Genomic DNA, 21,924 nt, shown 5'->3' on the forward strand with positions numbered 1-21,924 from the left:
AGTAGACGAAGAAGGCATGGTTAAGCATGATGTACAAAGATTGTTCATATATAGTAGACGAAGAAGGCATGGTTAAGCATGATGTACTGAGCCCTGGTACCATTATTGTAACCATCCACTCTCTTAAAGGACCTGTTTGTTCCTGCTTATAAGCGGTTTATCGGTGGAAATAAGCGAGAATCCCGTCAAACGCTTTACTTATTTCCACCGATTCTTGCTTATGTGGTAAATCGTTTTAGAGATTTTAACTACAAGAAGCGAAAAGTGAGAAACAAGAAAATCTTCGCTTAGATTATAATCCAAGTATGGCTAGGAGAAGCGTATCCAAACAGGATCTTAATCATATGCTCATACTCAACGTGGTAGGTCTGGTGAGATAACAAGAAAATACATGCATATAGGTTAGAGACCAGAATCACCAACAATAAAAATGGATAAAGATGGTCTGACGTCGACAAACTTAGACTATTGTGTCGTATGGTCACATAAACTATGAGCCTTTATTAAAACAAAGTTCCTACTTATGAATAGAGTACAAACATACATATTAGTAATGCATATATTGACTTTAATTACAGAAAGCACGTGCTCGCCATATTTAAAGGAGAACACATCAGAGTAAATGGTGTAATAACCAAACTACAATATTTATAAAAGGACACGACAAAGTAAGACAAAGTAGTTTTAATGCTGTGTGAAACCAACCCTCTTTTATGCGGAGATCATAATTTATTTTTCAGTTATAAAGTTTTATCCTACGATGTGAAAACCAATATGGGCATTTTCCACCTTTATTACGATAGCATTTCACCCTTCATGGTTTTCAAGTACCAATACCATTCCCACAACCTACTTCTTATTAGCACTGCATCCGGAAAAAAATATCGCTTAAACTTGGTGCCATCCAATTCTTGTGTTTTTATCAAACCGTTAGGCCACCGTCTTTAGTAGGCTAAAGTTATCCCGTGGTTTCTCAAAAGTCAGAATCAATAGCAAAATCATCATTTACTAAAACTGCAGCCCCGCAGGAGATATTAACAGACCGGTCAATTTTCCATCTGATGACAAACCCATTTGCAGGTGTAGCGAAGAGGAGGAAGAAACCCAAAACCCGCGACGAAGAAACCAGCGCGACCGGGCCAAACCCAAAATGGAGAAAGGGAAACCCAAAAGACCCGGACGAAACGGCGCAGTAGGATTTTGGCGACGGCAGTAAGTAAACGAGAAGTGGAAGGAAGCAGGAAAAAAAAGCGTCTCCTTGGGCGCAGCTGTGTTCCCTCCCTCCCTCCCTCTCTTCCCTTCCCTACCTCCGCCGAAGCGGAAAACATCGTCCAACACAAGGGGTGCCCCCCGTCCTCCCCCTCCCTCAGCGTCGCCGCCGGACGCGCTGCCGTCCGCCGAGCCGAATTCGCGCCGCCACCACCACGGAGGGGAGGCCTCTCTGGCGTAGCAGCCGTCGTCGGCGCCGGCGCCGCCTTCCGCCTCCCCTCTCCCGGACCGGCGTGGAGCCGAGATCCGTCCGGACTTGGGCCGTTCTGCTGTGATGGTAAGGGAGCCCTAGCTTTGCTTGGATTCCTGCTTTGCTCCGGGAGTCATCGCATCTCGGAATCTCTCCTCCTCCCCGTCCGGTCAGTTGCGGATTTTGTTCGCTGCGAACCATGGAGGGCGATTTCAGGCCTGCTTCGACAGAGAGCGCGAGATCCGGGAGAAGCATAGTGCGTCCGTGCATGTGCAAGCACACATTGTATCAGGGCGCCTGTTACCCTAAGCTGGTAGCTCCAAGAGCGATTTATTTTTCCAAAAGAAAAAAAAACTGGGGTCCTGCCCACTCCCTGCTTCAAGCCTTCTCATGGAGATCTAGACCGCGTCTGAGAAATGAGGATGCCATTTCTGACGAATTCTAGTGCCGCAGGCGTTGACTTGTGCTTTGCTACCTTTCTGATCATTAGGCCCAGGGCACCGCTCTCTTTCGCGCCACGAAAATGGGCGAATGCCTCAACTTAGCGCCTATAGTTTCCATATGGAGTGCGAGTCTGGCTCTGGAATGCATGAGTGTCGGCATTTATGTTTTGTTTGGCAAAGCATATCGTTTTTTTTTCCATATCAAATGTATGCGGCTAGTGTTTAATGTCGATGTCTTCCTGCAGGCGGCGCAAGCTTCCATTGCGGTGGGATCCCAAGTTTGGGTTGAGGACCCTGATGTGGCCTGGATTGATGGGGAGGTCATAAAAGTCAATGGAGCCACGATTACGGTCAAGTGTTCCAATGAAAAGACGGTATGTTGCTTTTGGCAAGTTTTGGGTTAGTGCTAGGCTTGTAAAAGACAAAACTGCTAACAAGGGCCACCTCAAGCTGAGGCAACCTTCTATAATAGGCTAAACGCATGCAAGTTACAAATGGCATCCATGCTGAGTTAAAGCCTGGTTCTTTGTTCAGGTTACGGCGAAAGCATCTAATGTCCATGCTAAGGATCCTGAGGAAGCGCCATGTGGAGTTGATGACATGACAAAGCTTGCCTATCTGCATGAGCCTGGGGTTCTTCAGAATTTGAAATCTAGATATGACATGAATGAAATTTATGTAAGTTACAATAACCGTATAGCCTAACTATACCTCAATATATTTTCCACAGCTACTCATTAATTGAGGCAGCCATGCTTTTCTGACACGTGTCTCAAACTTCTTCATTACCAAACCAGACATATACTGGTAATATCTTGATTGCTGTAAATCCTTTCCGAAGACTGCCCCATCTATACGACACTCAGATGATGCAGCAATATAAAGGGGCAGATTTTGGTGAATTAAGTCCTCATCCTTTTGCCGTTGCTGATGTTGCATATAGGTAGGTTCATTCTGATATATTTTATCGTTTTTGGGTGGTTTATACTTATATATAGTTTAACAAGCACTTTCCATAAAGAAATTCTGTGTTGTCATCTCCTTTTTCACTTTTGGAGTTCGACTCAGAGGAGAATATCTTGATTACTTTACTGTTGCAGAGTGATGTTGAATGAAGGAATAAGTCAGTCGATTCTTGTTAGTGGAGAAAGTGGTGCTGGTAAAACAGAAAGCACCAAAATGATCATGCGCTATCTTGCTTACATGGGTGGGAAGGCTGCATCTGAAGGGCGAACCGTGGAGAAGCAAGTACTTCAGGTGATAATTTCTTAGACACCTAGTTTAGAAAAAGTATTGCTGCGACCACTTTGTTCTAACTGAATAACACATATCATATTCCTATCACAGTCCAATCCTGTTCTTGAAGCATTTGGAAATGCAAAGACTGTCAGAAACAATAATTCAAGGTAAGAGGTATTTCTTTACATGATCATCCTGTTTAATATTGTGGGTAGCTATTTTTGTCACTCAACCAGCTTTGTTCTTGCTGCTATTACTTCAGTCGTTTCGGTAAATTTGTTGAGATCCAGTTTGATCAGAAAGGGAGAATATCAGGAGCTGCCGTAAGAACTTATCTCCTTGAGAGATCTCGTGTCTGTCAAATATCTGATCCAGAGAGAAATTACCATTGTTTCTACATGCTATGCGCTGCCCCTCCTGAGGTGCTGCCCCTTGCCTGTCCATGCACTTCTCCGAGATGGCATGTTTACAATAACTGTGTACCCTGTAATCATACTTTGCATCTATCAGGAGCGTGAGAGATACAAACTTGGAGACCCCAGAACATTTCACTACCTTAATCAGTCCAACTGCATTAAGCTTGAAGGCCTAGATGAATCTAAAGAGTATCTTGAAACCAGGAAAGCTATGGATATTATTGGAATTAGTTCTGAAGAGCAGGTACACATTTGATTGTTCTTACCTTTTTTCCTTTAGAAATTCACTTGGTGCTTACCCTGAACTCACGCATGTGTTTCATTTAGGAAGCAATTTTTCGGGTTGTTGCTGCTATTCTGCACCTGGGGAATGTTGAATTTGTAGAAGGGGGTGATGGAGATTCATCAAAACCAAAAGATGAAAAATCTCTGTTTCATTTGAGGACAGCTGCTGAGCTCTTCATGTATGTTTTTTTTGCTTCTTTTTAGAAAATTACGAGGTTACTCAGGCTTACAAGAACTCGAAATTTGGTATTGTAGGTGTGATGAGAAAGCTCTACAAGATTCACTATGTCAACGCGTTATTGTGACTCGTGATGAGAACATAGTAAAAACTTTGGATCCTGAAGCTGCCAAGGGAAGTAGAGATGCCCTCGCGAAGACTGTGTACTCACGGTTGTTTGATTGGTGAGTCTGTTTCAAGTTTTGCACTATCTTTGTATGCTCTTCTTGTTCAATAGGAGCTTCACGGCTATTTTTCATATGTTTCATTTGACACTCATATGGCAAATGACCTTTGATCTTAGGCTTGTGAATAAGATCAACCACTCTATTGGTCAAGATCCAAACTCAAAATGCTTGATCGGAGTGCTGGATATCTATGGGTTTGAAAGCTTCAAGACAAACAGGTGCTTAATTGGTATGCTTTGATGATTGGTTGCATGTTGGGTGTTTTATTGTCAGTAGGCTGTCCAGCTAGTTGTCCAAGTGCTGGAGCTGGGCCAAATTACTTATTAGTAAATTGTGGCTATTTGGCCACATAACTTCCTTTAAGAGCGATCAGGTGGTTGTATTTGGCTATTTCTCTTTGTTGAAATCTCTAATCCTCGTTCACAGCAGGCTTTTCCATATATGTTCTGAAGAACCGACTAGGTTTAATGGAAGTTGCCACAATGGTTCCTATCTTCCTTCCAATTCTGCATGTGCCTTCTATTTTGCATTAGATGTTGAAAATTAGCATGGAATCTTTTTTTTGGGGTAAATTCTTGGATTGTACACGGCAGGAATTTAACTTGTATAAAACTCTTTAACAACAAGTGACACATGTGGAATGCAGGGTATTCCCTTTTCTCATGAACTTACTGTTTTGTTTATCCATGGATTGCTTTGACACCATTGGTTTTGCTATTAGTTGAACAGCCTGTACAAGCAGTTTTGCTATGACATTTATGTTTTTATGGTAGTCATAACATGATTATGAGTGCAAATGGTAGCGAAGTAGGTTATGGAGACTGTGACTACAATTTCTAAGGTTTCTTTCCATAAGTTACAATCTGATGAGCAATAGACTAAGATTACATTATACTTCTAGTAATTTGTTAATTCATTCTTTTGCCCCCCAGACCACCCACCTACCCACCCAATTTGTTACTCACTTCTTTACTTGAGGCTTATTTTCTCTTTACAGCTTTGAGCAGTTTTGTATCAACCTGACAAATGAAAAGCTGCAACAACACTTCAATCAGGCAAGTTTGTAGAGCCTTCTTAGTTGGTGCCATTAGTCATAGTTCCATTTCTCTGTGGTTTCTGAAAGAGATCTTAGCTTTGTATTTCTGCTTCCTGCAGCATGTCTTTAAGATGGAACAGGAAGAGTACACCAAAGAAGAAATTAATTGGAGTTATATTGAGTTCATTGACAACCAGGATGTTCTTGATCTCATTGAGAAGGTAGTTTTCTTTGCATGCTATCATGTTTTGAATAGTTATTTGCTGTTTATTTTACTCGTACATTTTCAAATTTTCATAAAACATAATAGCTCTGATTCAGCGAACTAGTGACACTCAATTCCCATCCTGCATCACCTCGTCAAAGCAAACAAATAGAATCCAACTGCCTTATGCATCAAATCAAATAAGTAACTTGCAGGTCCCATGGGAATTGATCCAACTGCACCATCAAATGCTTTTTCTCGGACACTCCTTAGTCCCAATTCAAGATAGGCATCTGTGCTGATTTCTCTGATGCAGTGTATTTAAACTTTGGTACTTCACGTTGTTGTATTGTTTGGCTATGTTCCATCTAAGCACTCGATCTTAACTTTGTAGAAACCTGGTGGAATTATTGCCCTTCTGGATGAAGCTTGGTATGGATGTGTGATAAAATATCTCTTTTGAGTTGGCATTTTACAGTTATACAGAACTCTAATCCATCTAATCACTCCTAACCTGTCTACATTTTCTACTATGTTACAGTATGTTGCCGAGATCGACACATGAAACATTTGCTCAGAAATTGTACACAACTTTCAAAAATCACAAGCGCTTTGCTAAGCCAAAATTATCTCGGTCAGACTTTACAATATGCCATTACGCAGGAGATGTAAGTGTGGAACTGTGGACTGCTTTTGCGTTTGTTTGTTAACTTCATTCACAGAACCAATCCTTGACGTGAACACATGTTTTTGCATAGGTCACCTATCAAACAGAGTTATTTCTGGACAAGAATAAAGATTATGTTGTTGCTGAACATCAGGCTCTCTTGAGTGCTTCAAAATGTGCATTTGTTTCGGGCCTTTTCCCTCTTTTATCTGAAGATTCCTCAAAATCTTCCAAGTTTTCATCCATCGGTTCAAGGTTCAAGGTAAAATGGTTTCCTCAATGCTTCAAGGGGATTTCATTAGAGATCAAGTCTTAATGTTTTTAATAATTATATGATATAAATGCAGCAACAATTGCAATCTCTCTTGGAAACTCTGAGTGCAACTGAGCCACACTACATCCGTTGTGTAAAGCCCAATAATTTGTTGAAGCCTGCAATTTTTGAGAACCAAAACGTTCTCCAGCAACTAAGATGCGGAGTAAGAATTTCTATTACTTTTCTTTTGGCTTCCAACTTCAGTATTCACATTATTGGTTGCTATAATTGGCTTGCTTCAGGGAGTTATGGAAGCAATTAGGATTAGCTGTGCTGGATATCCAACCAGAAGAACATTCTACGAGTTCATAGACCGTTTTGGTATTCTTGCGCCTGATGTTTTGAGTGGAAGGTAATAATGTTCAATGAATAATAAGAACATGTTTCTGCGTTTATTATTTTTGTTTTTGAGCCTAATTGTTGATATGGTTTGCGGCAATTGTCACTGTTGTAGTTCTGATGAGGTCAGTGCTGTAAGGAGGCTGTTAGAGAAGGTAGATCTGCAAGGTTATCAGGTAATGGATGTTAGTGGAAATCTGAATTCTACATCCATGCATTGTAGGCTTCAGCATTGTTGATGTGGCCGATCCTTGTTATTTATTGGTGATTACAAAGCTAAGTTTTGCAGCGTGTCTGAACTTCAGAAGTACTTATATATAGGAGTAGAAGTAAAATTGTGTCCTAATTGTTTAGTTATGCTGCCTTAGATGATCCTGAAGTTTGTGCACCAAAGATTTTGAAGGGACTCTTAGGTAGTAATATTTGTAACTGCTTGACATGCCACTGGACCTTCCGCACAGCCTTCTATTTTGAGTGCTGACTGCTGATGGTGGAACAACACCGTTTATATGCTAGAACTGTGAATCTATGTGCAAGAGAGACATGTTCTCTCCCATATAGATATCTACTTTTGTAGGCTGTAGAGTGAAGATATTTAAAATACAACGACAACTGAGCCTTTTCTTCCAAGCAGTTGGGGTAGGCTAGATGGAACCCAACAAGAACCACAAGAAGCTTATACAAAAATGTAAAAAGAAAAATATTAATACCAATTAGATATTCCATTCAGACCGGATGTTCTCGTTTTCCCTTAGTATTATGCTATCTTTTCAGCCATAAAATGAAATCTTTGATGTGTGGACTAAGCTGTATGTCTTTTGCAAATATGATCATCTAGATTGGCAAGACAAAAGTATTCCTTCGTGCTGGTCAGATGGCTGAACTTGATGCTCGTAGAAATGAAGTGTTAGGGCATTCAGCTAGCTTGATTCAGAGGAAAGTTCGCTCATTTTTGGCACAAAAGAGTTTCATTGCACTGCGACGATCAGCTTTACAAATCCAGACAGTTTGTCGCGGTGAGATTATTTTATTCTCCCAAAGTTATTATAACAGTTGATTTATTTATCCGGAACTAATATTATTTTGTGAAGATTCTCTGATGTGGCTTTGGTTAACTCTTTGTAGGTGAGCTTGCAAGAAGAGTTTACCACAACCTGCGCCGAGAAGCTGCTTCACTCAAGATCCAGACTTGGTACCGTATGCATACTGCCAGAAAAGCATACAATGAGCTTTCTGCTTCAGCAGTTACCATTCAATCAGCATTGCGCGGTATGTGTGCACGTAAAGAGTTGCACTTCAGAAGGCAAACAAGAGCTGCAATTATTATCCAGGTAATACAATGAATAAAGAAACCTTTTCTTCATATTGGGCTACAAGCAATGGACAACTGGAAGGAAATAATCATTATGACAAATTTATGCTGGTATATTTAGGATATAGCAGTGGGCATCTGAAACATGCAATGCTAACTTTACTGGTTGAATATCCTAGTAGCAGTTCCTAAGATTTTTTTGGCTGAATCTTTTCCTAAGCAGGGAGCTAGAGAAACCATTAAAATATGTGAAAATTGGTTTTCTCAATATTTTCTTCTATACAGCAAGACATAGAAGGGGTAATTTTGTTTATGGGAATTTTTTAATTGCATCTTTGGCTTTGCTAGTAATGAAGACGGCAACGAGAGTTGACACACTGTCAAGGCATACTTTTGATGCCCTCAACCAAAGCAGTGTGGCCATGCCGACAAACAGTGGCCCCACAAGGGTGGGGATAGAGAGGGACTAGGAACTCTTGATCTATATTTTGCTTAAGCAAAATCTTTATATAGATGGGATGACTTGACTCAGAAACCACAATATTTCTTGCCCACTACACATTTTGCACTTCATATATGGTTGGATTGTGCCACAATGTTTCTTACAAACATGATACCTATCTTATGAAACCTGACAACTTCACCGCTACTCATTTCTAGATGCATGTTAGTATAGGTGATGATCCTCGGTATCCTCTATCAACTGACTAGGTAAATGTTCCTGACCTTTTTGCTCATTCATATTTCTGTTCCAGAGTCGCTGCCGCCAATTCTTGGCGAGGTTACATTATTCAAGGACAAAGAAAGCTGCAATTACTACACAGTGTGCCTGGAGAGGAAAGGTTGCTAGAAAGGAGCTACGAAAGCTCAAAATGGTAAGTTCAAGCTCACTGGGTGGCAGACACCTTTTGTGTTTTACCAAGGCTATTTCTGCGGAATATGCATATTTTCTCATGTCAATTCTTATCCACATTATTGTTTATTAGGCTGCCCGGGAAACTGGTGCCTTGCAAGCAGCCAAAAACAAACTTGAAAAGCAAGTTGAAGAGCTTACATGGCGGCTACAGTTGGAGAAGCGCATGAGAGTGAGTTTTCTATAGTAATGTTTTATCACCATGAACATGCAATCTGAAGCATGCTTCGTCAACGAGATAGCACCATCTGGTTTTACATGCTCCTTGCTCCAGTTTTTATCCTTCCTGTTGAGGTTGACATACATGAATGGCTACTTGTTCAAGTTTCCTTTTGATGACCTTACTTGAAAAGGACGCAGGCCATACTATTTTGTATTATTGTTGCAGAATTTATCACGCAGCAAACGAATTTAGTTGTATAGTTAGGAGGTCGTCTTATCAGTAAAATTATGTAGATTGTAAAGTCATTTTGAGACCATATATTGTATGTAATGCGTCCTTGTTTGCTGTAGGCTGATCTTGAGGAAGCTAAATCACAAGAAAACGCAAAGTTGCAAGCTGCACTGCAGGAGGTGCAACAACAGTACAAAGAAACAAAAGAAATTCTAGTACAGGAGAGGGAAGCAGCCAAGAAGGCTGCAGAGGTAGCTCCGGTTATTAAAGAGGTCCCTGTTGTAGATGCAGAGTTAATGAATAAGCTTAGAGATGAAAATGACAAACTGAAGGTGAGAACTTAACATAATGTGAATTCCTCCCGTTTATGCATCACTGACGAGCACCTGCATTTCTTTTAGTATTTCTGCCATAAATTTAGGAACTATTGTTGTTCTCTTACATTTTTCTATGAGACTCTGTTTCCCTGTACTTTTTCAGCTGCATTCATTTTTTTTTCCATAGTTGCTGGCTATGTTTATGACACTTTGCATGCCATGCTACAGACTTTGGTCAGTTCTCTTGAAAAGAAGATTGATGATACTGAGAAGAAATATCAAGAAACAAGCAAAGTCAGTGAGGAGAGGCTCAAACAGGCAATGGATGCTGAGACGAAAATTGTTGACTTGAACATGGCAATGCTAAGGTTTTCCTATTTTCCCAGTCATTGCACCATAGCTAATTGCTACTTTTTCCCATATTTTAGGTTGCACTTGGTTTGCATATATCCATAATCGTTGATTCGTTGAAGATATTTATCTTTTATTATTCTGCTTCAGGCTTCAAGAGAAAATATCCACCATGGAATCTGAGGAGAAAGTGCAAAGACAAGCACTGTTGAGCACACCTGTCAAGAGCATGTCTGAACATTTGTCAATTCCGATTGCTCCAAAGGTACAAGTAATGTAATGATTGGAAAATGATTGTTCTTTCTATTGAAATATTTTACCTCCTTACTCAATTCTTCTGTTCTCTTTGTTATGCAGAATTTGGAGAATGGCTATCATGAGGTTGAAGAACAAAAGGTTGAAATTTACCATCTTTGTATCTACCTTTTGCTTCCCAGACTTCCATTTATACTCATAAATCTCATGAGAAACGTTGTGACTTTTCAGGAACCCCAAAGTGCACCACCTGCTATTAAGGAATATGGAAATGGTGATCCAAAGCTGAGGAAATCTTGCGCTGACAAGCAACTTGTAGGTCACCAAAATTTTATGTTTAAATTGCTTATGTAAACAGGACATCTGATGCATACCTTTCTGCAGGAGAATGTGGATGCACTTATCGACTGCGTAGGGAAAAACCTTGGATATTGTGCTGGGAAGCCAATTGCTGCTTTTACCATATACAAATGCCTTCTTCATTGGAAATCTTTTGAGGCGGAGAAGACTAGTGTTTTTGACCGTCTCATTCAGTTAATAGGATCTGCAATTGAGGTAATCTGGAACTGGGATTTTAGTCAAGATACTAAAACATGAAAGTACCAAATTGGCCATTCCAAAAAATAAAAATAAAAACAACAAGCCATTCTTTATTGATAAAACTAAAGTTTACTCTTAGCATGGAACAATGCAGATGTGTGAAAGCAGGGTATATCATTTATAAAGTCTTAACGTGGAGGCTTAAATCACGTGTGAAATTTCACTAATCTAGCACATTCTTGTTACTGAAGATATAAGCCATGAAAACACTCCATGTTCTTTTGCTAATCCAATTTCTTTTAATAAATGAGCTTGCTGATATGTTCTTTATCCGTTGCTTTTGAGTTTTAGGAGTAGCAAGCTTATTATTTTGATTTTTTTTCCCTGTCACCACTCACTTTGTCTTGTGTTTGATGCAGAATGAGGACGACAATTACAACCTTGCCTACTGGCTGTCGAATACATCTAGCTTGCTGTTCCTACTGCAGAGAAGTCTCAAGGCTGCTGGTGCTCCTGGTAGCGTTTCACGAAAGAAACCTCCTCAGCCAACATCATTATTTGGCAGGATGGCTCTAGTATGTTACTGACCTTTGCATGCTCGAAAAATGAATTAATGAGTGGGGAAATATAGTAAACATATATCAATTTGTCTAGGGCTTGCGTTCTGCATCTTTTGCCAATATGCATGTGGAAGCAACAGATGTTGTCCGCCAAGTTGAGGCCAAATATCCTGCCTTGCTTTTTAAGCAGCAGCTAACTGCATATGTGGAGAAGATATATGGAATCGTACGAGACAATATTAAAAAGGAATTATCATCTTTGATTTCGCTATGTATCCAGGTACCATACGAATCCTCAATGTAGTTTGTTTACTGTTGATAAATTCAATTTAGCATTATGTCCTCAATGTTTGATCCAAAAAGATTCATGGTTTGCCATCCTTGATGTTTAATCACCAGGCCCCAAGAACAATGAAAGCTAGCATGCTGCGGGTTTCTGCAAGATTATCTGGTCAATCTCAGAATCAGAGCAACAACTGGCAGAAAATTATTGAAAGCTTGGATAAGCTCTTGAGGACACTGCAAGATAACCATGTATGTGTCTCATTGTTTCCATACGATTTCACTTGTGCTGGATGGATGTTTACTCTTCTTTTTCTTTATCCTCAGGTACCCCCAGTTTTAGCTCAGAAAATATTTACCCAGATATTCTCGTACATTAATGTACAGCTATTCAACAGGTGAACTTGTTTTTCAATGTTTCAACTTTTATGCAAGTGACAACTAGTGTAGTGACTGGTTTTGCTGTTTGTTCTGCAGCCTACTGCTTCGCCGTGAGTGTTGCTCCTTCAGCAATGGAGAGTATGTTAAGGCTGGTCTAGCTGAGCTGGAGTTGTGGTGTGCAAAGGCAACAACTGAGGTGATCCGCTTGCAGTGTAAATGCTTAGTTATATTTTCTTTTATTGATTAATTACTAAAATTTCCTGGTTACAGTATGCAGCATCTTCATGGGATGAGCTCAAGCATATCAGACAGGCTGTTGGCTTTTTGGTATGTCCTATTCTACCAAATTATGCATTCTAATATATTCACGTTCAGATTTGTGCTTGATGCTTGGATATGATTCTGACACACCCATCGGGTTTTCGATTTCAATTTAGTGGCATCCTAGAACTAAGTCGTATTCTTATCTTGGATTTGCCAAATTTCATGATTCATAGTTTGGATGGAGGACAAACACAGCAATTTTGTAGTTTGATCTTGAGTTTAAATTGACTAGGCTTAAGAGTTAAATTAGCATATATCAATACATTTTTAATGCTCTTTTCAGGTTATATTCCAAAAATTCAGAATATCTTATGATGAGATTGTCAATGACCTATGTCCGGTAAAATCTCAATCCTTGAAACCTACTTTGCAATGCTCTGAATCTCTTGTATTCACTTCTTTTGCAGAATATAGAGGCATCTTGTTTCTAAAACATTTTCTATTGTATATGCTTGTAGATCTTGAGTGTTCAACAGCTGTACAGAATTTGTACACAATACTGGGATGATAAGTATAATACCCAAAGTGTCTCATCTGATGTGAGTTCCTTTTCTGAAGAGATTCACTACTGTATCTGCAATCTTATCTTTTGAAAATGTTTTTATTTTGTTGAGTGGAAAAGTATAAAAATTCACAATTCCCTAGTTGTATGGAATTGATATATGCTGGTAATCACTGCTCACTACTTATGCATTTTTTTCTTCTTCTAAAAACAACTACAACACAATGTTGCATATCTATCTGACTGGGATAGATTTTTTTACGTGGTAGTCAAGAGGAAAAAAGATAACTAACTTGACCCTCTAATGTTTCAGGTTCTTAGTAATATGCGGGTGCTAATGACAGAGGATTCTAACAATGCTGAAAGCAGTTCATTTTTGTTGGATGATAATTCAAGGTATCAAAATTTCCATTTCGCTCAACTATCGGTTTATTCTGAATAATATCATAATCTCGACATCTTTTCTGTAATGCAGCATCCCGTTCTCAGTGGATGATATCACCAACTCAGTGCAAGAGAAGGATTTCTCAGATATGAAACCAGCCGAGGAGCTACTCGAGAACCCTGCCTTCCAGTTTTTACAGGACTAGGGCTTGTGATGTCTCGAGCTTTATACTGCTAGATATCTTGTCAGATCATTTCTTGATTTGTTGTAAATTTTTTCAATCCTTTCTACCTCATATGCGCCTTCGTTTAGTCATCTTTTCTTTTCAGCTAGTTTTTGTAAAATCCATATATAGGTTATTTGTTAGGGTTGGGATGGGATTCCCCCCTTACAGTTAGAAAGGGCCGTATCTTTTAAAGCGGGGCAAATGATTCTTTGTAGGTCAACATCAACCAATCTTTTACCCAAGGGTGGTAAGGAGGGGGAGAGGCAATGTTAGTAGCCTCTCCCCAGTTATAGATTTTGTAAATTATATACTGTAAATCAACAGTGCAAGGAAAAAGAAAGGAAAGCTATATACCAAATGCAGTTATGCTCGTGACATCTTCCCGCTCTCGTGTATTGTAATTGTGCCAGAATCGTGTGTACTGTGTGTGTAATACTCGGTGTGAGAGTTCATGACCTGAGTAGTGTTCGTGCTGGCCATGCGACATGCTTCAGAGCAGATGCGCATCTTCGGCTAATACTGCTCCCTCCGTCCAAAACAGTCATTTTAGGTTTGTACTAAGTCAAACTTTCTATCAAATTTATAGAGAAAAGTATCAACATGTATGACATCAAATATATTTCATACCATAAATATATGTAGTTTTTTTTTTATAATTTTGATCAAACTTAGCCAGTGCAGTTTTGTTCGTGACATCTTCCAGCAGCCGTTATCTTTGTGTTTATCGCCTGTTGCATTTGTTCACGCAGTGCGTGCCCGTCGTGCTTGCCATGCTTACAGCGTACTGTATGCCGCATCTTGGCTGTATTGTAGCGGACGCTTTCGCCGACTCCTTTTTTGGCCGCCCTCTACCTTTCGCCTAGTCCTCTCCAGTCTCCACCGCCTGCTACTCTTCCCCAAGCTTAGTTTTCTTTTTTGAAAAACTCAAGCTTATCTGTTTGGCGTCCGACTCCGCCTGCCACGACCACGAGATTCGTTTGTTCGTCTAATTGCGCACGAGGTCTTGCTCGCGGCGCCCCTCTGTCTGGCTCTTTCGTCGTCCTCACTCGCACTGCAACCTGCAGCTGCAGGTGCGGCTGCGCTTTGCCAAGGAGGAAAACGAGATGTATATGGCTACATGCTAATATGCATGCCAGAGATGAACGTCGGTCACAGCGATCCGGCAATCCCGTGTAGAAGGGCTCTTGCTCAATGGATCGAAGGCACGCCGGGGATAACATGCTAAAGACTCGCTCTTATCGACGGGTTCGGTTGTTCGCCGATGAAAGTGGTATGTGAGTTGGGTGTAGAGGTCGTCCGGCTGGGCGATTCGGGCATCTCCCCGTCCCCTCGCCTCATCTGCCGCCGTGCGAACTAACAAGGTACCATTTATACTTATTGATTTCCAAGTGTGATGGCTTTTTATATATTCAGATGTTGTTTGTCTCATGTGAACAGATCCCTGCAAAGGAACCACCTAAAGGATCCGCGTTAAAAGAAGTAAGAGATAAGTTCTTCCCATACTACAAATCCGTGTTGCCTGCAGGTGAAGACAGTTTCACCTTGTGAATCAAGCAGGAAGGACTTGCAATCCCCAAACAAATCAATGGGGAATCTTGTTTCGATGTCAATGTCCCGCTTTTCGATGTCAAGGTCCCGATTGGCGAGCAATTATGAATGCAGGAGGCGGCTTTGTGCTGTTGCTTCGATGTCCCTGAAGGTGTTCACACGCACATGAGTGGATAAATCTATGGTATTTAACCTGTTTAAATAACTTTTTTTTACTACTTGAGTATTCTTTTGTTACGATACTCCGTTGTATGCTCAATGTTGCTATAATCCTCATGTAGGCCTGGGAATGATGAAACTGTAGTCGGTATGAGAATGGATGTGCTAGAAGATGTGTTTATGAGGGTGGTTTTTTTATAGCCTATCTGACCTTCGTGGAAGTATTTGATGTGTATGCACCTGTTAGGAAGCTAAGATATATAATCGAATGTAATGTATTTCCAATGCGTCAGGCTAGATACAACCTGGTTAGCAATCTATTCAAGTAAACACCGTAACCTTAGGGTTAAATGGTATGTTACCTTTTATGATGAATATGCAATGGGTACCTTTATCGATTTATGTTTGAGAAAATTTCGCACTGCAAATTGTTAAAATAGTATAGTCGCTAATCTCATATCATTAGCCATAGATTGGGTACGGCAGTGAGTTCAGTTTTGCGATGCTTATTCGGAAGAGTAAACATGGACAAGCCCATGAGATGCCATATGTGATTTTTTCAGCAGCAGTTCCCTTAATAAATTACTAGCACCATTCTTTAGTAAGGGTAACTATGTTTCTAAAATCTTACCGGACCTCAAAACTGATGTCCGAGTGAGTGGTTACCAAATCTTTTCTTACTTTTAGTTATCATTATACAAAATGCAAGGATCCTAATTAACACAGGTTCAGCAACGGCAGCAGTCAGAGCATCTATATTGTATTTTGGAAAAATTAAGAATAATATAAGGTATTATTAGTTTATGTTGAAAATTGAGATGATCCTAATACCCACTTATCTGAGGACCTACACCTAGGACACAAACTCACTCTAGAGTCGGTCAGACCTTTTAATTTCTAGTTACTTAGTGCGACGGCTCCTTTCGACGGTAGAACCACATTCTCACTTCTGGGTGGTAGAGCCTACCAATAGATGAATCTGATTTCCGGGTGGCAGAGTCAACCTACAATGAAGTCCAGACCCTTATGATCTCGGGTGATAGAGCCAACCTTCAATGGATCACAACTTATGCACTAAGTACTTAGAAACTACTAAATGGTCCAACCAGAGGACTAATAATTGTAAGAAATAGAACTTTATTACAACACAACAATATTACACTCAATACTCTCTCTTTAGTGGCTAACCTACCACTCACCCTTTTAATTTTACCATACTTCACTCATCTACCATGCTCATGGTTGAATGACATGATAAGGAAGAGGACCTCTATTTATAGGTTGAGTTCATAGGATGATGACATGTGTCCTCTTCTAGAGTTTTCACTAGACAAATATCTATGTTCTACACTATTTTAATTTCTTCATGGCAACACTATCTAAAGCCTTCATGGAAATATCATGGATCATGAATTATGGTGAAGGCTCTAGAAGTTTGTATTGTTTTTCTTCAATAGTTTATTACCATGCTCAACTACTCATGAGCCAAGTCAAGGCTATCCTATCCTATCCTATAATTCACCCAGAAGATGTGAAAGCGACAGAGCATATTAGGGAAAACTAGGCTTGAAACTCGATGATCATATTAGAACAATATCTCCTTGTTAGTTATCTCTAATTATTACTCCAACTCAAATTTCCCCGACCCAGACCTGTGTTTGAACGAAAAAAAACGTCCGTGCGAGATTGTGAAGCTTCTCGAACGAGTCGCTTGGGATGAAACTTCCCGTCCGTGCGAGATCTCAACCAGAAAATAACCTCCAACGAGTTGATCCAATTTATGTGTATAGCCAAAAATAGGAAAGGTCCAGAATATCCCTAAATATAGTAAAAAAATTGGGATAGCCTATAAACTATTCCTTTTTCAATTTGGGCTCATAATTTACAACTATATCAAATTATCCAATTTACGTGTTAATAAGATTTTTTACATGCATAAGTTAAGTTAAAAATTTTAGAATATCATAACTTATGTTAAGAATTATACTATGGATTTTTCATATTCTAGGAGCATTGCCCCTAGTGACCTAATGCTCCTAGTGACCAAAGAGAAACAGTTCAACTACAAATCATGCCCTCCTACTGAATGAACTATCACCAGATCAGGTAGCATCACAGATGAGCAAAGCATTCATCACAAAAACATGCCCCTACTGAATGAACGCATCACAGATAGCAAAGCATTCATCACAAGCCAAAGGTATAGACATGGAACAGAACAAGAGATATAAGAAAGGTAGCATCTAATAATCCAAATAAAGACATACATACCAGACTAGAAAAATCCATAAAGGAACGGGTCGACCTCCTTTGCATTATCTGTAAGGGCTGCTTTCTCATGAGGAGTAATGATGCTAACACTAATCACTCCTAAGGTATCTTGGTTTGAAGCATACTGTATTGCATCTGAAGAGGATCATACATAACCAAGAGAGCTTTCTTAGCATAGAATTTTGGAATCTTGATCTCATTAATCATCACTACAGCTGTACAAAGCTTTGTAGGACCGAGAGTTCACCACTGGTAGTGCTCGCGACATCATCAACTGGGTCAGTGCTTGCGACACCATCAACTGGGTCAGATCCCTTCATCACAATGCAATTATAATTCCAAGCTAATTCATCTAGATTTCACGAGCTGACTCAATGGATCCAACCAATACAACTAAGAATTCAGGGCTAAGAATAGAAAGCAGTCTCTCAAGTGCATCAAGTTTGAGAACTTGGGCTTGAACATTTACATGATACCACTTTGACTGAACCATCTTCATGTCAACATCCCCAACCAACCCTTTTTCTAGATACAAAGAACAAGTGTTAGGGCAAAGCACAACAAGGAAAATACATTGTATACAATGCAGTACGATATAATGCAAAGTGCAACCAACAATATAAATCGCATATAGTGGAGTACGCATACCTAGTTTTAGTATTATTATATCCCTACTTTGGTTTATGCTGATCACTAGTGAGCCCCAAAAACAGGATGCTTTTTTCTCCAGGATTGTGCTCAAGTTTAATGCTTGGATTAAATCACTCTTAGGCGCCTTTGTCATCTCATTGACAAGATAGACCAGTTCCCTAGGTTCATATCTAAATCTATAGACATTATATTCCTTGGCAATTTGGATAGCAGTGATCCTGATATCAGGGTGTTTATGCTTAAACACATCCCTTTTACCGATCATGGTCTCATAGTTCTTTAGATTGTCAGTCACCACATCCATGATCTTGATCTTGAGCTGCCGTCCTCTTTGAAGTACACTAAGAAGAGTCATAGCTTCTGCATGTTCTGAATCTTTGCTTGGCAACCCACACGTTATCTGACTGTCAACCATTTCTCTGCACTTCCAAATTATAGAAGCAATTGTTGCAGTCCTAACCGTTGCTCCTCCTCCCCCTACTACTCCTCTTCATTCCACTGGTAGTGGTGGTGTTACTATTGATGCTACGCTTTTTGCTGCTGCTGGTGGTGGTGGTGGTGGTGGTGATGATGTTTCATTTTTTGAGGCTTTATTATAGGATGCATCACACTCCGCCTTGTAAGTAATAACTTCATCAGACTCGGATGCTTAAAGTAAACCATGGTGGTTGTGTTTTTCCCAGTTCCCATGCAAGTACTTAATTGTATGGTAAAGAAACATGAAATGGATATAACTGATAGTTGTCACTACCTTTCTTTTGCCTTGGATTGGATATAAATGATAGTTGTCAGAGACTAGAAATCTGTTGGTCAGCGGCTAAGTGATAAAAATCATGTCCACTTGGCCTTCTTTTCCTTTCTAAATGGAATCCTCATGGAATGCAAACCCTTCACTGTTATCTGCACCCTTCTATAGTATCATGATACGTTATAGTTCAGAACAAAGCAGGCTTCTTTTGAATGGATGCATTAGTTTAGCGCACAAATTCAGAAAATCGAAACACAAAATTATTCTGCTTTGCTATGAGTTAAAACACAAAAGAAGCATAGGTATCAATCAATTTATACAGTTAGTTACATCATCCCGCGCGACCATTGGATAGCTTCTGGCTGCATGTCAAGAATACATCTCCGTTTTCCCTCCCGTGTTTGCACTTTTTTCTGTTTCAGACAATGATTGACGGATGAATGACACTCAACAGGATGAATGAAACAGATGGACAAGGATCATCTCTCTCTGGTGCCAAACATATACTGTTACAAGCAGTTAAGAGTTTTATGAAATAAAAGAACTGAAGCTTCAATGCATTTGGATTCGACAAGCATGGTTCATATGAAGCCTCTCACCTGACCAAGTGCTGCAATGCAATTATAAATGGAAATTACTTGAGCTTGTGAGGCTATTGTGCCCGACTCAGGCGCTCTTCAACTAGGCCTTTGAGCTAATGTCTGGAATTGTCTCAGGTGCACTCTTTTTTCCTGCCTCAAATGTGTGCACAAGTAGCTAACCAACCTTTGCCTTTGGTCTGTACTGAATAAAATACATGATACATGATCTATATTAAATTGTCCATGGAAAGGAGGAATATTTATGACAGAGTGTCTTCAAATTGCTGCAGAGGTCTAATTTGATACTAACTGGCATAAAAGTCGTTAAGTGTGGCTTTAGGAATGATTCGTTAAGAAAAGTTGTGCTTTCACTATATGGTCTTCCCCCATAGCAAAACATGGGCACAAACCTAGTTCAAAGGAAAAGAAAACTAACTTGACCCTCTAATGTTTAACAGTTCATTTTGTTAGATGATAACTCGAGCTAACATAAATACCATTTCATTGGTCTGTGTGATTATTGTATTTGTTTGATGATTCCAGAGAATATGAGAGTCTCGAATCAACTGCATTCGGAATGCGACATCCCGTTGGATGATATCACTAACTCAATCATGCATGTGGACTTCTCGGATGTCAAACCAGCTCAGGAGGCAGAAGCCTGCACTCCAGTTTTCACAGGATTAGGGCTTGTAAAATTTCGAGAATTGTACTCCTAGATATCTTGTCAGATCATTTTCTTGATTTGTTGTAATTTTTTCAATCTTTTTCTAACCTGCCTTTTTTATTCTCCTAGAAAAGACCTTACCTTTTTAAGTAAGCAGATGATTGTTTGTAGGGCAACAATCAAACCGATGTTTTACCCAAGGGCAGTAAGGTGGGGGAGATCTAGGCAAATGGGCATGCTACTAGTAGCCTCTCCCAGTCTCCCCAATTATAGTTATGTTGATGACATCTTCCAGCTCTCGTTGTCTTGTGCTTGACGCGTGTGTTCTGTGCGTGTAATGCTCGGTGTGAGGGACTTTGGGTTCATGACCTGAGCATGTCCATAAGGTCGTTGATTTTGCTCATGCGGTGTGCGTCTCAAATTAAAGCACCTGGCAATCAATTATGAATGCAGGAGGCAGGTTTATGCTGTTGCTTCGATGTCCGTTAAGGTGTTCAAGCACGCTTGAGTGAGAATTCTGTGGTGATGTACCTGTTAAAATGCCTTTTTCCTAGGTACTTGTTCAATACTTCCTTTTGCTGTAAGTTGCCTTGCATGCTGAATGTTGCTACAATGGCACTGAATTCTAGACCTGTTTGGAGACAGGGACTCAAATTTAGTCCTGTCACGTCGAGTGTTTAGATAAGTATTAAATATAGGTTAATTATAAAACTAATTGCATAAATGAAGGTTAATTTGCGAGATGAATCTATTAAACCTAATTAGTCCATGATTTGATCATGTGATGCTATAGTAAATATGTGCTAATCATGTATTAATTAGGCTTAATATATTTATCTCGTGAATTAGCCACGGCTTATGCAATTAATTTTATAATTAGTTCCCATTTAATCCTTCTAATTGGTATCAAACATCTAATGTGACCCAAAACAATGCTGAAAGAAGCTCATTTTGCTGGATGATAGCGAGGTAACAAATGTACCATTTCATTCAACTTTTGGATTATTACATTGCTTTGATGATTCTGGGCACATCATAATCTCGATGTGCATTACTGCAGTGGATGAAATCACCAGCTCAATAATGCAGGACTTGTAGGATATGAACAACATCATAATCAATGCTTGCTGCCGTGTGCTCGATGCGAGTGCCCCCACAGCATTACCGTTGCGTTCATGGATGCGCTTCTTATGCTTCCTAGTAGACAGACTAGTACTCCGTAGTAGTAATCTTCCTCCTTTTTGAAACGAAACAAGATAGTTATTTTCGGACTGCGAATTTTCAAGCACGTTAGATACAGTCAGAATATGTGATGATATGGTAGGATAATTATGAAGAGAGATGAAAGAAGTTTCGTCTTGATGGAACTGACTGTTTTCAAAACTATGAAACCTGATGAAAATGGTATCTGACCATATCTAATCACATGCCTTCCAATTAAATGGTATGATCAGTTTATGAAATCGTGAAATGAAATTTTTCATTGGCTTAAATCTTTGGTGACATATCCACGAGATGAAACTTCCCGTTAAGAATAACGTAATGAAAAATCGTAGTATTTATCAGTTCATGGCGCAGGCTTGGTTCGTTCATGGCGGGAAAGGGAAAAAGGGTGGCTAGCTGTGTGTGAATGGCAGGGCAGCGAGGCACCCGCCATGGGATTTCGAAGGTTCGGATTCGTGCGCCAACCTTCCCACCAGCCCGAAACAAACAACATTCCCATGCGGCCACGGCCAGGCCCCCCCAA

General features: G+C 39.9%; 1 protein-coding gene and 1 pseudogene across 1 annotated transcript; one reads left to right on the top strand and one right to left on the bottom strand.

Annotated features, from left to right (window-relative positions):
- The first annotated feature begins 1,273 nt into the window (after nt 1-1,273).
- On the top strand, nt 1,274-13,654 carry LOC117841564 (myosin-6). Its single transcript, XM_034721982.2, has 39 exons — nt 1,274-1,546; nt 2,148-2,276; nt 2,437-2,580; nt 2,700-2,845; nt 3,003-3,159; nt 3,250-3,308; nt 3,404-3,563; nt 3,652-3,801; nt 3,885-4,021; nt 4,098-4,244; nt 4,364-4,465; nt 5,245-5,302; nt 5,403-5,504; nt 5,883-5,920; nt 6,030-6,156; nt 6,247-6,417; nt 6,503-6,634; nt 6,714-6,823; nt 6,926-6,986; nt 7,649-7,826; nt 7,936-8,141; nt 8,878-8,997; nt 9,109-9,207; nt 9,549-9,761; nt 9,975-10,114; nt 10,248-10,362; nt 10,455-10,493; nt 10,584-10,667; nt 10,737-10,907; nt 11,312-11,467; nt 11,547-11,732; nt 11,852-11,986; nt 12,062-12,132; nt 12,212-12,311; nt 12,386-12,442; nt 12,723-12,779; nt 12,898-12,978; nt 13,255-13,337; nt 13,417-13,654. Exons 1-39 carry the CDS (start codon nt 1,544-1,546, stop codon nt 13,529-13,531), a joined length of 4,539 nt encoding a protein of 1,512 aa, XP_034577873.1. The 5' UTR covers nt 1,274-1,543; the 3' UTR covers nt 13,532-13,654.
- Nucleotides 13,655-17,534: 3,880 nt separating this feature from the next.
- On the bottom strand, nt 17,535-19,277 carry LOC140221703 (uncharacterized; annotated as a pseudogene).
- Between the last annotated feature and the right edge of the window lie 2,647 nt (nt 19,278-21,924).

This window comes from Setaria viridis, chromosome 1 (genome assembly GCF_005286985.2).
Source record: "Setaria viridis chromosome 1, Setaria_viridis_v4.0, whole genome shotgun sequence".
Lineage (NCBI taxonomy): Eukaryota > Viridiplantae > Streptophyta > Magnoliopsida > Poales > Poaceae > Setaria > Setaria viridis.